Raw genomic sequence first — 16503 nt, forward strand, 5'->3', positions numbered from 1 at the left:
TAAGATAAATGTCAGTTTTCTATCCTTTAAATAAAGTTATTATTTTTACAACAATTTCTCTCATAAAACCATACTTGCAGTAGTTAGCTACATTTTATTCATTATTTTATTATTAATTATTTAACACAAGCAGTTTCCTCTGTCTTGAACTAACAGTAGCAAACTAAACATTTCACCACTGTAACACACAACTGCTGTCTATATTAGCTGTACTAAAATGGTTAACAGTTGAAGTTGTCAGGCATAGACTATTCACAATTGTGAGAAAATGAAAGACCGGCGAGTGATAATACAAGGGAGGACAGTTTTGTCTCAGGAGTTAAAAGACTGCAGCAGTGGTTTTGGGAATATTTGTCATTTGTCATCTTAACGTTAGCATTTATGTTGCAACACTGACAAAATCCTCATTGTAACAACATAAAGATTTTACCAGTCCAGAGTTGGTGCTGTTGCTTTGTTTCCAACCAAGACTTATTTCAAATGAAACATAAACTGACCAGTATAAAAATGCCATTTTCACTGAAGTCTTTGAAATCTTTTAGCATCTTAGTGACACATCTTGTGCCACTGGGAAAAGTGTAACTACTACAAACACTGTTCGACAGCCGTGTTAACTTAAGTACTGTTTACACTAGTATTTAAAACATAGTCAAACATAGCCCAAGGCTAACAGTAACTTAAAGTACAAATTAGGCAGTAGAGGAGCGGCAAGATGTTGACTCAGGATAAGAAAGATAAGGCAACATTATTTAAAAATTGAGTATTTTATAGTTTGTGCATCTGGACCACGTCTATCTTTGGTGTGGTTTTCTGTGTGAGAGCGATGACCAACAACGCTGCAGCTGTCGGGAGACAGTAGTAGTTCTTCATCTTTCAGATCTCTCTGACTGTTTTAGTCTGTCTGTGTTTTAATGTCACTGCTGTGTGTCGCTGTTTCTCCTCTTCTTCTCTCTCAGCCTGTTGCCATCCAGCGGTCTCTGTAGTTATATACATGGCTGCGTTCCAGTGTTTAGAGAAGCAAACAGATTGATTAAGAGTCATCCAGAATAAAGAGTGTTAGAGGTTGTGCTGGGGTCAGCTGGGTGGAGGTTGAGCATCAGAGAAAGGCTGGAGTGCAGTTGGCTTTGGTCAGCTTCCATCTGCCTCTCCCCTCTCTGTGTCTCTGTTGGAGCTCTGAGACGAAGGTGGGGTCGTTTGAGTTACGGAGGAATTCACAGTTCAGTCCATCTTTGTGCTCGTGTTACTTTTAATTTGGTTTTAGTTTAGTTTGATGTCAAGGCAGATTTTCATGAAATTCATGGCTCTTAACATAATCTGAGCAATGATAGAGAGAGACTTTGTGTCTGAAGTTCAGATGTCAAGCTGTTTCGATCTGAATTATCCTCGAAGGAATTTAGGGATTTCACTTTCCAAGTTTCAGCTGCCAAGCACGTCTGCTTCAGGCCCACTCGCCTCTACGAATTTACGGTGGGCCTTTTTTAAAATTTTCTTATCACCTACTTGACATCCAACTGAGTCACATTTCAGATTCTTTCCTGACACGTCCTTAGGCATCTTTTTATAATTAGAAGTGCTATGTTCTCCAGCGGGGGCCTCTCAGCTGTAGGGCTGTTTGACCGACAGGCTGCTGCAGAGGGAGGGAGCAGCATTTTTGAAGGACATGACAGGGTGAACCGACACTGTACTGGACATGTGGATGTAACCCAATCAATGTTTGATCGTCTGACAGCTGGCTATGGCAAAGATGGCGGCAGTTAGTTACGCTCGGCCGGTGCCATTCACTTTCCTCTGCTGGTGAACGATCAATAGACAGTCATTCATCCAAACACCCACATGGCTGTTAAAAAGGCCCGAGCACACTCAAGGACATGTCTCGGGATTGTCAGCCTGAGCTGACCCGGAGATCATCAACAGAGCTGTGAGTCCTACCCCTGGTGTTTGATTCAATCGATATTTTTTTCTTTATCAGTGCCGGTTTTTACTCCAAACACCAAAACATGTTACTTTCCATGAAAATAGTCCCACACTTTTTTATATATAAAGCCAGACTCACAAACACATTAGTTGTAAATGTTGTTCATTTTAACCTGTGAGAGCTACAAGAATACAGAAAACTTAACAAATGCCGTGTTTGAAATAAGTTTAAAAAGGAACTACTACATTTTAACAAGTTTTTACAATACTCTATGGAACAATTTTCTGGTACTCAGGAAGAAAGTGTATCAGTAGTCAGTGCTAATTACGAGGTGTTCAAAAAATGAAATAACTTTTGTGGTGTTTTAGGAAGAGAAACTTGTTTTGAACATTAATTGGAAAGGTGAAAATCTGACGGAAAATCATAATGAAAACCATAATAAAAACTGGGGATGGGAAGAGAGTAAGTAACTACGTGACATTAATTGTATTATTTATTTACATCTTATTATCTTCTCAGAATTTATTTTCTCCAACTTTCTCCATTTTCCTGAAACAGTTTCTCTAAAGGGGCAGAGTGCAGCAGGAAAATGCAGCAAGTAAAAAACACACATACACACAAGAGGCTCAGTAATATTTTGCAGGCTCCAACTGAACTGGGTGTATTTCATTAGCCTCCGACTACATGATGGATGCCCTTTTCCTGTTTGTGATAGCACACACTTGTGACTAGTGTAGTGAGAAGAGAAATGTGAGCTTGTAGGTTTCTGGTTTGAATCACAGAACAACATGTGCTTACAGTGATGGCAATTTTGTACAAGGTCTGAGGTAAAGCTCGTTTTTTGTTGTTATTAGGTTTTAACCGCGAGGGCTGACATCTGCACTCGTTTCGTTGTTGCTCTTCCCTCAGGTTTTATGCCTCTGTCTCTCTGTCCAGTTATCTGTCTTTATTCTCTCTTTTTTCTGGTTATCCACCTCTCTTCCCTCCAGATCTCTGCCTCTATCTTTCCCTCTGCGGCTTTTCTCTCCTCTCATGTAATCCTAATAACTGCTTAGTGGCTGGTAATGAAGTTGTCATAAGTAAAGGACGTCATGTCCACTCTATGACTGTATTATGTTTCCTGGTAATGTTCCAATTCATTTCCTGGAGAGGAGCAGACTTAGAGGAGGAATCATTGATAATGTGATTTCTGTCATCATGTGCATTGGTTTTGACTTATAACTCTTAAGTAATTGTTGGAGGTTATCAGCTCTGTGTTTGTGTTTGAGGGAGTGGATCTGGTTATGTGTCAATCTCTGGATTTGCTTTAGTGCCTGGGTATATTTAATTACACTGATCTGGGCATGGTTAGTTTTACAGTCTGTCTCCCTGTTCGCTCTCCCAGCCTCTTTTATATTCCTCCCCTCTCAGGAGAGCCCTCTGAATTGAGCTGGCTGTCAAACTTTCAATAAGCTTGTACAGACTTGTGTTTGAGTGTCTTTGCACCATTTCATAAAAAAAGAAAAAGGTAAAAAACGGTCCGCGGTGGTTGCAGCCACCAGCTCCAGATTCAAATGAGAAATCCCTGAAAGCTTCCACTGACTTTGTTCTCCTCTCCTCGTTTCCCCCAGGTGAAGGTCAACATCATCGGAGGAGATGTGATCGAGCAGGGGCTCCACCAACCTGAGGATCGACCTGCGGGTTTCAGCCCCATGCTGCCATCTACTCCATGCGCAGACATATACGCTGATCATTCACGTGCACACTCCTGCCACGGCTGCTGTAAGTTCACTTTACACCAGGCGGGTTTCAAGCTGCCCTGCAAGCAAATGACTGTTGAACCCCTCCCAGCCCCGATTAATCTGAGGCTCGTTTTTTTTTTTTTTTATACAGGGAATCTGATATTGCAGATCCTCACATCAGATATTGCATTTTGAGATGAGTTCTTTTCAGGGAGATTGGTGCAAATCTTATATCAACTTAAATAGAATAATAATTATACACTGACAGAGGAATACTCATACTGTAAATAGACACCGTTATGGGGAAGTGTTTGTGATCTGTGCTCTGCAGTGCAGGAATTCAATTAATTTCTTATGACAACAAAGAGGCTTGTCTTTACGGTCATCAGAAAGTACAGCTTTCAGTTGTTTCTGCTAAGCACAAACAGTTATTTATGAAAGCTACCTTTTTAAAGGCTATTATCACAGGAAATACAGGTTACAATAGAAACAGAAAATTTTCCCCTAAAAGTGAAATGAAGAGCAGAAACCTAATATCTGGCTAAAGAGCACAAAATAACTGAGCCTGTCTGAGACTGTCACAGCATAAAATGATAAATCCATGTGGGTGCAATTAAGATAAATGTCAGGTTTCTATCCTTTAAATAAAGTTATTATTTGTACAACAATTTCTCTCATAAAAACCATACTTGCAGTAGTTAGCTACATTTTATTCATTATTTTATTATTAATTATTTTACACAAGCAGTTCCTCTGTCTTGAACTAACAGTTAGCCAAAACTAAAACATTTCACCACTGTAACACACAACTGCTGTCTATATTAGCTGTAACTAAAATGGTTAACAGTTGAAGTTGTCATGCATAGACTATTCACAATTGTGAGAAAATGTAAAGACCGGCGAGTGATAATACAAGGGAGGACAGTTTTGTCTCAGGAGTTAAAAGACTGCAGCAGTGTGTTGGGATATTTGTCATTTGTCATCTTAACGTTAGCATTTATGTTGCAACACTGACAAAATCCTCATTGTACAACATAAAGATTTTACCAGTCCAGAGTTGGTGCTGTTGCTTTGTTTCCAACCAAGACTTATTTCAAATGAAGCATAAACTGACCAGTATAAAAATGCCATTTTCACTGAAGTCTTTGAAATCTTTTAGGCATCTTAGTGACACATCTTGTGCCACTGGGAAAAGTGTAACTACTACAAACACTGTTCAGCCGTGTTAACTTAAGTACTGTTTACACTAGTATTTAAAACATAGTCAAACATAGCCCAAGGCTAACAGTAACTTAAAGTACAAATTAGGCAGTAGAGGACGGCAAGATGTTGACTCAGGATAAGAAAGATAAGGCAACATTATTTAAAATTGAGTATTTATAGTTTGTGCATCTGGACCACGTCTATCTTTGCTGTGGTTTTCTGTGTGAGAGCGATGACCACAACGCTGCAGCTGTCGGGAGACAGTAGTAGTTCTTCATCTTTCAGATCTCTCTGACTGTTTTAGTCTGTCTGTGTTTTAATGTCACTGCTGTGTGTCGCTGTTTCTCTCCTCTTCTTCTCTCTCAGCCTGTTGCCATCCAGCGGTCTCTGTAGTTACTATACATGGCTGCGTTCCAGTGTTTAGAGAAGCAAACAGATTGATTAAGAGTCATCCAGAATAAAGAGTGTTAGAGGTTGTGCTGGGGTCAGCTGGGTGGAGGCTTGAGCATCAGAGAAAGGCTGGAGTGCAGTTGGCTTTGGTCAGCTTCCATCTGCCTCTCCCTCTCTGTGTCTCTGTTGGAGCTCTGAGACGAAGGTGGGGTCGTTTGAGTTCACGGAGGAATTCACAGTTCAGTCCATCTTTGTGCTCGTGTTACTTTTAATTTGGTTTTAGTTTAGTTTGATGTCAAGGCAGATTTTCATGAAATTCATGGCTCTTAACATAATCTGAGCAATGATAGAGAGAGACTTTGTGTCTGAAGTTCAGATGTCAAGCTGTTCGATCTGAATTATCCTCGAAGGAATTTAGGGATTTCACTTTCCAAGTTTCAGCTGCCAAGCACGTCTGCTTCAGGCCCCACTCGCCTCTACGAATTTACGGTGGGCCTTTTTTAAAATTTTCTTATCACCTACTTGACATCCAACTGAGTCACATTTCAGATTCTTCCTGACACGTCCTTAGGCATCTTTTTATAATTAGAAGTGCTATGTTCTCCAGCGGGGCCTCTCAGCTGTAGGGCTGTTTGACCGACAGGCTGCTGCAGAGGGAGGGAGCAGCATTTTGAAGGACATGACAGGGTGAACCGACACTGTACTGGACATGTGATGTAACCCAATCAATGTTTGATCGTCTGACAGCTGGCTATGGCAAAGATGGCGGCAGTTAGTTACGCTCGGCCGGTGCCATTCACTTTCCTCTGCTGGGTGAACGATCAATAGACAGTCATTCATCCAAACACCCACATGGCTGTTAAAAGGCCGAGCACCACTCAAGGACATGTCTCGGGATTGTCAGCCTGAGCTGACCCGGAGATCATCAACAAGCTGTGAGCTCCACCCTGGTGTTTGATTCAATCGATATTTTTTCTTTATCAGTGCCGGTTTTTACTCCAAACACCAAAACATGTTACTTTCCATGAAATAGTCCCACACTTTTTATATATAAAGCCAGACTCACAAACACATTAGTTGTAATGTTGTTCATTTTAACCTGTGAGAGCTACAAGAATACAGAAAACTTAACAAATGCTGTGTTTGAAATAAGTTAAAAAGGAACTACTACATTTTACAAAGTTTTTACAATACTCTATGGAAACAATTTTGCTGGTACTCAGGAAGAAAGTGTATCAGTAGTCAGTGCTAATTACGAGGTGTCAAAAATGAATAACTTTGTGGTGTTTTAGGAAGGAAACTTGTTTTGAACATTAATTGGAAAGGTGAAAATCTGACGGAAAATCATAATGAAAACCATAATAAAAACTGGGGATGGGAAGAGAGTAAGTAACTACGTGACATTAATTGTATTATTTATTTACCATCTTATTATCTTCTCAGAATTTTATTTTCTCCACTTTCTCCATTTCTCCTGAACACAGTTTCTCTAAAGGGGCAGAGTGCAGCAGAAATGCAGCAAGTAAAAAACACACATACACACAAGAGGCTCAGTACATATTTTGCAGGCTCCAACTGAACTGGGTGTATTTCATTAGCCTCCGACTACATGATGGATGCCCTTTTCCTGTTGTGATAGCACACACTTGGACTTAGTGTAGTGAGAGAGAAATGTGAGCTTGTAGGTTTCTGGTTTGAATCACAGAACAACATGTGCTTACAGTGATGGCAATTTTGTACAAGGTCTGAGGTAAAGCTCGGTTTTCTGTTTGTTATTAGGTTTTACCGCGAGGGCTGACATCTGCACTCGGTTTCGTTGTTGCTCTTCCCTCAGGTTTTATGCCTCTGTCTCTCTGTCCAGTTATCTGTCTTTATTCTCTCTTTTTCTCTGGTTATCCACCTCTCTTCCCTCCAGATCTCTGCCTCTATCTTTCCCTCTGCGGCTTTTCTCTCCTCTCATGTAATCCAATAACTGCTTAGTGGCTGGTAATGAAGTTGTCATAGTAAAGGACGTCATGTCCACTCTATGACTGTATTATGTTTCCTGGTAATGTTCCAATTCATTTCCTGGAGAGGAGCAGACTTAGAGGAGGAATCATTGATAATGTGATTTCTGTCATCATGTGCATTGGTTTTGACTTATAACTCTTAAGTAATGTTGGAGGATTATCAGCTCTGTGTTTGTGTTTGAGGGAGTGGATCTGGTTATGTGTCAATCTCTGGATTTGCTTTAGTGCCTGGGTATATTTAATTACACTGATCTGGGCATGGTTAGTTTTACAGTCTGTCTCCCTGTTCGCTCTTCCAGCCTCTTTATATTCCTCCCCTCTCAGGAGAGCCCTCTGAATGATGCTGCTGTCAAACTTTCAATAAGCTTGTACAGCTTGTGTTTGAGTGTCTTTGCACCATTTCATAAAAAAAGAAAAAGGTAAAAAACGGTCGCGGTGTTGCAGCCACCAGCTCCAGATTCAAATGAGAAATCCCTGAAGCTTCCACTGACTTTGTCTCCTCTCCTCGTTTCCCCAGGTGAAGGTCAACATCATCGGGGATGTGATCGAGCAGGGCTCCACCAACCTGAGGATCGACCCTGCGGGTTTCAGCCCCCATGCTGCCATCTACTCCATGCGTCCAGACATACGCTGCATCATTCACGTGCACACTCCTGCCACGGCTGCTGTAAGTTCACTTTACACCAGGCGGGTTTCAGAGCTGCCCTGCAAGCAAATGACTGTTGAACCCCTCCCAGCCCCGATTAATCTGAGGCTCGTTTTTTTTTTTTTTATACAGGGAATCTGATATTGCAGATCCTCACATCAGATATTGCATTTTGAGATGAGTTCTTTCAGGGAGATGTTGAAATTTCATTGGTGCAATTATATCACTTAAATAGAATAATAATTTGACATCACTACTGACAGAGGAATACTCATCTGTAAATAGACACCGTTATGGGAAGTGTTTGTGATCTGTGCTCTGCAGTGCAGGAATTCAATTACATTTCTTATGACAACAAAGAGGCTTGTCTTTACGGTCATCAGAAAGTACAGCTTCAAAGTATTCTTCACACAGAAGCGTCTAAGTGAAATGTCAGCTGCAGACTCAGCTGAATGAAACAGCTCCAATATACCCGTCAAAAGCTTCTTATCTCTCACGGCCTTCTTCTCGCCTCTCCAATGCTTCAGGTGTCGTCTATGAAGTGCGGCATCCTGCCCATTTCCCAGGAGGCGCTGATCCTGGGTGATATCGCTTACTACAACTACCAGGGCAGCCTAGATGACCAGGAGGAGCGCCGCGAGCTGCAGAAAGCACTGGGGCCAACGGCAAAGGTAAGAAAACCAAGAAAACACAGTGCCTGAGCAAGGTCTTCCTGATTATCGTTCTTAAAGGAACAGCTCAACATATGGTTTGTTCACTTTCTTGTCGACCGTTTGATAAGAAGTTTGATACATTTCTCACGTCTGCATGCTAAATATGAAGCTACAGCCAGCAGCCGGTTAGCTTAACCTAGCGTAAAGACTGGAAACATGAGGAAACAATACTCTGGCTCTGTCCTAAGGTAATAAAATCTGCGTATTAGTACCTCTAAAGCTGACTCGTTAACACATTACATGTTTGTTTAATCTATGCAAAAGCCAAAGTGTACAAACAACACATCATAGTTTTACAAGGAGTTATGTGCTGGATTTTTTTCTTGGGGGTGCAGTGATTTCCTATAGTCTTTTTTTAATCACAGATGGGTTGTTAATCAAAGAGTACTGACAATAACAATACACTCCTTGATCCAAAAACTCTACACCCACTGACTACAGGCAAACATATGAAAAGAAGTCAACATTTCAGAAAGCTTAGAACAATCGACTCAATATTTGGAAGTCGTTTTGAAAATAATCAAGGTAAGGGTCTTTTGACATCTTGTCCTTGCAGTCGTGGAAGAAAAATGATCTAATTATCAGGGTGTGGTGTATTTTGAACAGGAAACAGTAGCAAGACAGTCAAACCAGCACATCCTGTTGAAATGTCTGCTGTGTTTGAGTTACTTTCTGCACCTCCTCATTTTTATCCCTGCATGTGCTTCGCCATGTGAGTGTCTTGTCAGCCATCAACACAATTTAAATGGGCAAAACTTCAGGGAATTTAAGGGAACTTCCACGGCCTGTTCTGTTGCCAGGTCCTGCTGCTGTAGTCAAGTGGTCCAGCCTTTGTTGATACAAGGAATCAGAAATGTTTTGGTGGTTACTTATTAATTAACAGGCTCGTCGCAAAATTGTCCAGTCATATCGTTATGGACAAATGGACCTGTCTAATCAGTATTTCTGTGTGTGTGTGTGTGTGTGTGTGTGTGTGTGTGTGTGTGTGTGTGTGCGTGTGTGCGTGTGTGCGTGTGCGTGTGTGCGTGTGTGCGTGCGTATGTGTGTTGCAGGTTTTGGTGCTGAGGAATCATGGCGTCGTTGCTCTTGGGGAGACCATTGAAGAGGCCTTTCACTACATCTACAATGCCCAGTATGCCTGTGAAATCCAGGTACACACACAAACACACACACACACACTAGTCAACTGCTGCTGTTTTGGGCACCCAGCACATTCCAGCACCACTCATTCACATGAATTAGACCTGCGGGGCAGCAGCTTGCCCTCTAAATCTAATCTCTCTGCAGCCGCTGTCAAATTTCCCCACTCTGACTTTTTTAACAATGCTCCATAAGGCATAATCTCTTGCCATGTAGACAATGTTGGATAAACAAAGTCTTATAACCAGGCTTTTAGGAGGTTGATGAAGGGAGTAAGAAGCCAATGTGTTGTCGTTGACGTCGGTCCAGAGTAACATTTAGCAAAGGGTGTTGTTCTTCCTTTTTTTGCTGACTCAGTTAAAGAGCTCAAAGTGGAAAATGGTTGAGAGGTTTTCAGCAGGTCTGGATCAGGAGGGAGAAATAAGCGCTACACTGGTTATTCATTCAGCATGAATTATTAGCTGATATTAATATTTCACATTCATAATTCATGTATTGTATCTGAAAAATCTCAGCCAAGGAGACTGTGGCAAAGTCTGTCATCTGCAGCCCAGGGAGGACTTGTGCAGTCGTCAGGGGAGACCTGGAAAGAGGAAGTTCAACTAATTTGAAAAAAGAAATTGCAGTTTGTCTAAAAAAGTATTTCCATATTGCGTCAGCTTCACCTGACGTGCTACAAATGAGATAAACAGTTAAAATAGTTATCTAAAAGTAATGGTTGTAAATGGTTGAAATAGTTTAAAATTAATTCATTTTAACACATTTGGCACATGACAGGAGATGCTGATGAGGGGACTGACATTGACAGAGTTTCTATCAGCAGATATTGTCTTCAGACATTTAACCGTGACACATGTAGCCTCTTGTGTTGTACAGTAGCAGAGCTGTGAGAGATGTTGTGATGTATGAACTCGTATGAAGTTGGTGTTATATGTGAGTTTTCTCTGATGTCTCACTGTTGAGGATGATTGTTGTGCGTCTTTGTGTTTGACTTGTCAATATGGTGGATTTTAGAGATGTTGTTGTGTCCCCCGCTGTAATGGGCATACCAAATCTCCTGATTGACTCTCCCCGGTCAGGCAAAAGAAAACATTAATCCATCCTGCAAAGCCCAGCTTAATTTCTATAAATAAATCCCCCAACCATGTTTGTGTATGCCATGTACTATATATTCCTTGCTGCTGTGGTAGCTTTAGATTGAGGGGTGTTTCATTTTGGTTTTACAAAATAACATCTTTCCTGTTTCCTGGATAATGGTTCCTTCCTACATGTTGTCATTTAAGGTGAATGTCCTAAAGATGTTTGGTGAATCAAAAGGCCTGTCCGTCTCTTTCGTGTTGCATAAGCCGTCATTCTTCATCAGCGGCTCACATGCTTGTCCCACCGTCCTCACTTTGCGGGTTTAGGTGAATGCCATCTCATGTGCTGGCAGCGTGGACAACCTGATCGTGCTGGACCAGGAGAAGTACAAATCACGAGTGTTCGCCGTGGCCACAGCGGCTGCTGTCAACATGGCTGGCCAGTACAAGTGGAAGGTTGGAGAGCTGGAGTTTGAGTCTCTGATGAGGATGCTGGATAACCTGGTGAGTCCACAGACATCAACGCACAAATGCACCGATACGTAAAGAACGCATACACTGTATGTCACAATGCCTCAGGCCAATTAAATGACCAGATATTATATAAATACATAATCTGGTGTTATCATTGTACAAATAAAGTACATGAAGATAAGGGTATTCAAAAGATTTCTTTCCTTTCTTGAATCTTAGCACGTTGTGGCCTATTGAAGTGCAGAAAACCAGTTTCCTTTAAGTGATAATACGAGTCATTTTCACATAACTGAATATCTGTGTGACCTTTATTTATCACTGATTGATAAAAAAAAAAAAACTAATAGTGACACAATCTGTAGGCATTTAACTAAGGTGTTTTCTGAAATCCCCTATGGTCAGTTTTATATTTCTGACTGTTTCCTTTTCTTTGTGAATGAACAGAGTTAGAAAAGAGCGCCCCCTACTCAAATCTAAAATGCATTCACAGAAAATCCAAGCAAAACAACAACAAACTGACGAATGTTATTTAGGAGGCACATTACAATAAACATATTGAGGATAGAGAGATTAATTTTGAAAGAGACAATTAGTCATTTGGGGATGAAGGAAGGAAAAAGCAGCGTGATGGAGGAGTGATGATTCAAAATTGGTTTGCGTCACCGCAGAGAGCAGCTGTGTCAGTCTTTGTAGGATTCTTTTCAGTGTGGGGGATTTGGTGAATGTAGAAGTGTTCCTCTCTTCTCTCTCTGTCTAGAGCTTCTGTTATCGTCTGCCCTCCTTGCATCACTGTTTCTGTCTCCCTCTCTCACCTCTCTCACCCCCACACTTTTCCTCTTTCCCCCTGTTTCCCTCTCTTCCCTCTCTCTTCTCCTGCTCTCTCCCCTTCACCATGAATCATCGCCTCTCATCCGGTCGAGACTCTGAACAGCTTGTCTCCGTGCCTCCCGTCCTCTCTTCTCTCACACTTCATAAACATAGCATTTGTATCAGATAAGCTCCGGGTTTCAGTACAAGACCCAGACACAGTGATGAGAATGAAAACTCTGTCTCCTTTAACAACCAGTACAGATATGCAGCAAACTTCCTGCTGTGAAATGTGCAGAAATGTGTGAATATAAAGCAGGGTTTTGCAGGAAAAGCGTAGGCCAGCTCAGCCGAAGTCAAGTTGAAAGGTCAACTTTGACCATGCAGCTGATATGAAAAAGGAAAAGGACAAAACAGAAAAGAACGGAACTTCACTGCCACATCGAGTGTGAGGGAAAATGTGTAAAAAACAAGTCAGACCATGCGAGAGGACGGCGACAGGGAGAAGAGAAAAGGCATGATGAGGATAAAGAGGAGAGGGGACGGGGGAAGAGGGGGATGGAGTGAGAGGGGCAACAAAGAGAGAGAGAGAGAGAGAGAGAGAGAGAGAGAGAGAGGGTCTGACAGGAAATGACTCTCTCAGTCCTCTGAGCTGCCAGAAACCATGCGGTCACAGCTCTGTTTCTGTCTTTCTTTTCCATTTTGTAACTGTGGGACTGGCAGCTCAACCAGCATCACAGGAAGGAAAAGTCACAGAATAGAAAAGATTTCATTTGCTGTTCAGTTTAAAAATGAAAAATAGGATTGAAAATCATGCGAGCTATAATAAGCTATGATCTAAGTCCATTTAATGATCCCGGTGGGGTGAACAGGATGCCACAGCGGTATGTAGAAGTTGGAATAGAGCCGGGGTTACATAAACATACAACCCGTACAAATTAATTAATTAGCTTCCTGTGAGGCAATGTGCTTTTGTTTCCTTGTCTTTGCTCATTGTGAACCTACACTGACCAAATCATTGCAGGTCAAAGAAGACAAACTGTATGTGATCTCGTTTCCTGCTGCAGGGCTACAGGACAGGCTACGCCTACAGGCACCCCATCATCCGGGAGAAGCCAAGGCACAAGAGCGACGTGGAGATCCCCGCCACCGTCACGGCTTTTATGTTCGAGGAGGACGGGGACGCCGGTGCCACACGGCTGCCCTTCAAGTTCTTGCAGCAGCGACAGCAGAGGGAGAAGACGCGCTGGCTCAACTCTCCCAACAGCTACACCAAGGTCAGCGTGGAGGGCGGAGAGGAGCGCTACAACAGCCGGACCACCACGGTGAGCTGTGTGTGTGTGTGTGTGTGTGTGTGTGTGTGCGCGTGTGTGTGTGTGTCTTAAATATAGGATTAAACATTTCAGTTTTTACACATTTCTAAACTCATGAAGCTTTATATTGTTTTAAAGGTATCTCTTTAGTCTTAACACACTGCGTGTGTATTTGTGTGTTTACATGTGAATATGGATTAATATAGTAAACCTAAATATGTGTATAAAGTGTACATTAAGGCCTGAAATGTCATTCAGTTAATATTCAGTCTGTGCACAGTGCTGAGTTTTGATGCTTATTGATACCCAGTGTTTTAAACTTGATACTAGATCGCCATCTAGTGGCTGAACAGAGGACTGCATTGATTCAGTTGCACTGATTGGTGTTATATATCCTGCTGGGGCGCTCAGCTTGGTGATTAACAGTGAATCAAACTTTAACAGAGCTCTCTATAGTGATGTAGTGATGTAGGCTGCGTTTTTCATCCCTGGTAATAGTGACTCCTACAATTTCCATAATGCAACTCAGTGCCATGTTTCATTTGAGAAACTGCCTCTGTTTGTAACCCAGAGATTATAATGACAATATGAGGACTAGATAGCTTCAAGAATAGATATGTTGATATCTATCATATATATAGAAAGTGAAATTATATTGTATCTGTTTGTAATAATACTGTTTCAAAGTGCTGTAGAAATGTGATAACATACAATAGTTACAATAAAGTTCTTACATATTTTTAAAGTGCTTGGCTGTTGTTCATATGAGCAGACGGTTTTGATCTCACCTTTTCCCCTTTTACAGTGGATGAAGGCAGAGGAGACGGGAACCCCGATCCGGATCGAGGACCCAAATCAGTTTGTCCCTCTCAACACAGATCCCACTGAGGTGCTGCAGAAGAGGAACAAAGTGAGTCTAACTGTTTCCTCTCAATCAGCACGACATCTTACATGTACAGTTGTAACCTCTGGTCAGAGTGATCAACATGTAGAAAAGCTTGATCATCAAAATGATGAGAATCTGAAAGTAAATATTTAGTGACTACAGTTTTTTTTTTTACACTGCTAGTGCCTCCCACCTCCTGATAACATCATTGTCTGTTTTGTCCTGCTACAGATCAGAGAGCAGAACCGGTTTGATGTGATGTCATCGGGGCCACGCTCTCAGCACCTTGCAGGCATCCCTGTCGATGAGCCACGACGGGTGAGAATGAGCTCTCTGTGATGTTCAGACTTCACAGAAAAATCCTATTTTCTTTGATTTTCCAGCCACATAACCTAATTTCTTTCTATTCAAACACTTTTGTGAAATGTGAGGTCAGAGAAGAGTGAGTGTCTGACTAGTTTGCCTTTCAACTTCAATGTAGCTATGCCACAAATCATCTTATGTCTACAGTTGGCCATTTGCATGAATAAAAAAGTCAAATACATACAGTACATTAATGACAATTTTCACAAAGAAATACCTACAATGAGTAGGAAATTAGCAATTGCAAGAGGCAACTATTTAACCTATGTTTTACCTGGTTTACAGTAACCAGGATTCGATCGCAGACGTTTGAAGAAAACACAAAATAGCCCCTGATCATAATGCAGATCAGCTCCTAGAGTTAAAAAAGAAATTAAACAGTCAACTGCAGTCAGATTTTTATCAAGAGTTTTGCTGCTTTTTTTTTTCCAGTTTCTAAATTTCACAGTACGTAACTGAGACAACATAAAGCTGCTGTTCAGCAGTCAGAGACATTTACTTCATATTTAGGGTTGAGTATGTGTCTGTTTATGGACGTGCAGTGGGTCATGCAGGAGAGACAGTCTACCCTCCTGCTGCACTGAATAGCAACAACACAGATTTCCTTAATCACCTGTTTATTGACTCAGATGTGTTTTCCATTATCACGGCTGATTAGACATCTGCTCAGGTTGCAGTTTTAGTAGAGCTGTGCTGGAAATGACCTGAGGTGAAGCAGAAAAAGCGGAAAGCAACAAAACACAGGGTAGAGCCAAAGAGATGTTATACAAGTGCTGCCTATAAACGCCCAGAGTCATGAGAAGAGATCTGAGGCCTGAACTTCAAAGCAGGATTTGGGGTTAGTGAGGTAACTTCAGGTTTAAGCCTGTGTTTTCAGGGTTACGATGGTGGTTCAGTTCTTATCGGGATAAATCACAATATTGACTTATGCTGAACTCCTAACCTGCTGCAGCGCAGGTTCACTTCACAGGATCAGATCAAAACCTGTCAACAGCCCAACTACCAACCAATCAGATCAAGTCATTGTCAATACTCTCTCAGTAAGAAACTTAATAATAATTAAGTTTAGAATTAAGTAAAAAACTTTAATGAACGGAAATTACTTCTAGTGTTTCTTTTTAATTCTAGTAATGTGATCACATTTTTTACATCTCACCTTGTTGGACATCACTTTTCAATGTCCCTATAATTTGCCGGCAGGTATCAGCGTTTCTTGTCATATCATATTACGTACTTTATTCATGGTTCTGATGACGTTGCTTATAATTAACAACTCTGCCAGTACGGCCAGCGTTAGGTTCAGTTAGGCCAGATAAAGAAAAGATATCTGGGGTATGTTGAACTTGCTTCCTAGGACAGGCCTCTGATCAGTCAAACAAGTGTAAACACCTGAGTGTGGGTCCATCATTGTGTTCACCAGGCAGCACTGCCAGTTTAATGACAGTTCTTGACCACTAGGGGGAGGCAAGTGAGAACATTATGCAGTTGCATAACAGCATCCATTAAGTCAGACTGTAGTATGCTGATAGCTGCAATTAACAGACGAATAAAAAAGAAAATAATAAACAAATGAGAAAGATCAACTTCACCTAGTTTAGACATTTTGATGCTGATGTTTTTGTGGTTGGTGTCTTGTCTTGAAGGATCTGGTGCAGATAAACGTTCTGGTAAATATCCTCAAGTGTTTTGCACTTGTTCCTGTTTGCGGTGGTATTTTCATTCCAATCTCTTGTATTTTTTGGATTTTATTTGACACCTTTTTGCCTGCTCAGAACAGAAAACACTGCATGTGTTTATTAGAGTTGTGTTTTAAGATAGACACAAGTGTTGTTTGTACTTCAGAC

The 16503-nt window shown here is 41.3% G+C and overlaps 1 protein-coding gene across 3 annotated transcripts in view; it reads left to right on the forward strand.

Annotated features, from left to right (window-relative positions):
* LOC111229201 (gamma-adducin-like) overlaps positions 1-16503 on the forward strand; it is a 73898-nt gene that overhangs the window by 50345 nt on the left and 7050 nt on the right. For all 3 annotated transcript variants that reach the window (XM_022755423.1, XM_022755422.1, XM_022755424.1), the window contains exons 6-12: positions 7756-7905; positions 8412-8555; positions 9650-9748; positions 11144-11320; positions 13165-13422; positions 14216-14320; positions 14528-14614. In XM_022755423.1, coding sequence (XP_022611144.1) covers positions 7756-7905; positions 8412-8555; positions 9650-9748; positions 11144-11320; positions 13165-13422; positions 14216-14320; positions 14528-14614 — 1020 coding nt within the window. The remainder of the gene's footprint in view (positions 1-7755; positions 7906-8411; positions 8556-9649; positions 9749-11143; positions 11321-13164; positions 13423-14215; positions 14321-14527; positions 14615-16503) is intronic.

Source organism: Seriola dumerili, unplaced genomic scaffold (assembly GCF_002260705.1).
Source record: "Seriola dumerili isolate Sdu_G_001 unplaced genomic scaffold, Sdu_1.0 BDQW01000230.1, whole genome shotgun sequence".
Classification (NCBI taxonomy): domain Eukaryota; kingdom Metazoa; phylum Chordata; class Actinopteri; order Carangiformes; family Carangidae; genus Seriola; species Seriola dumerili.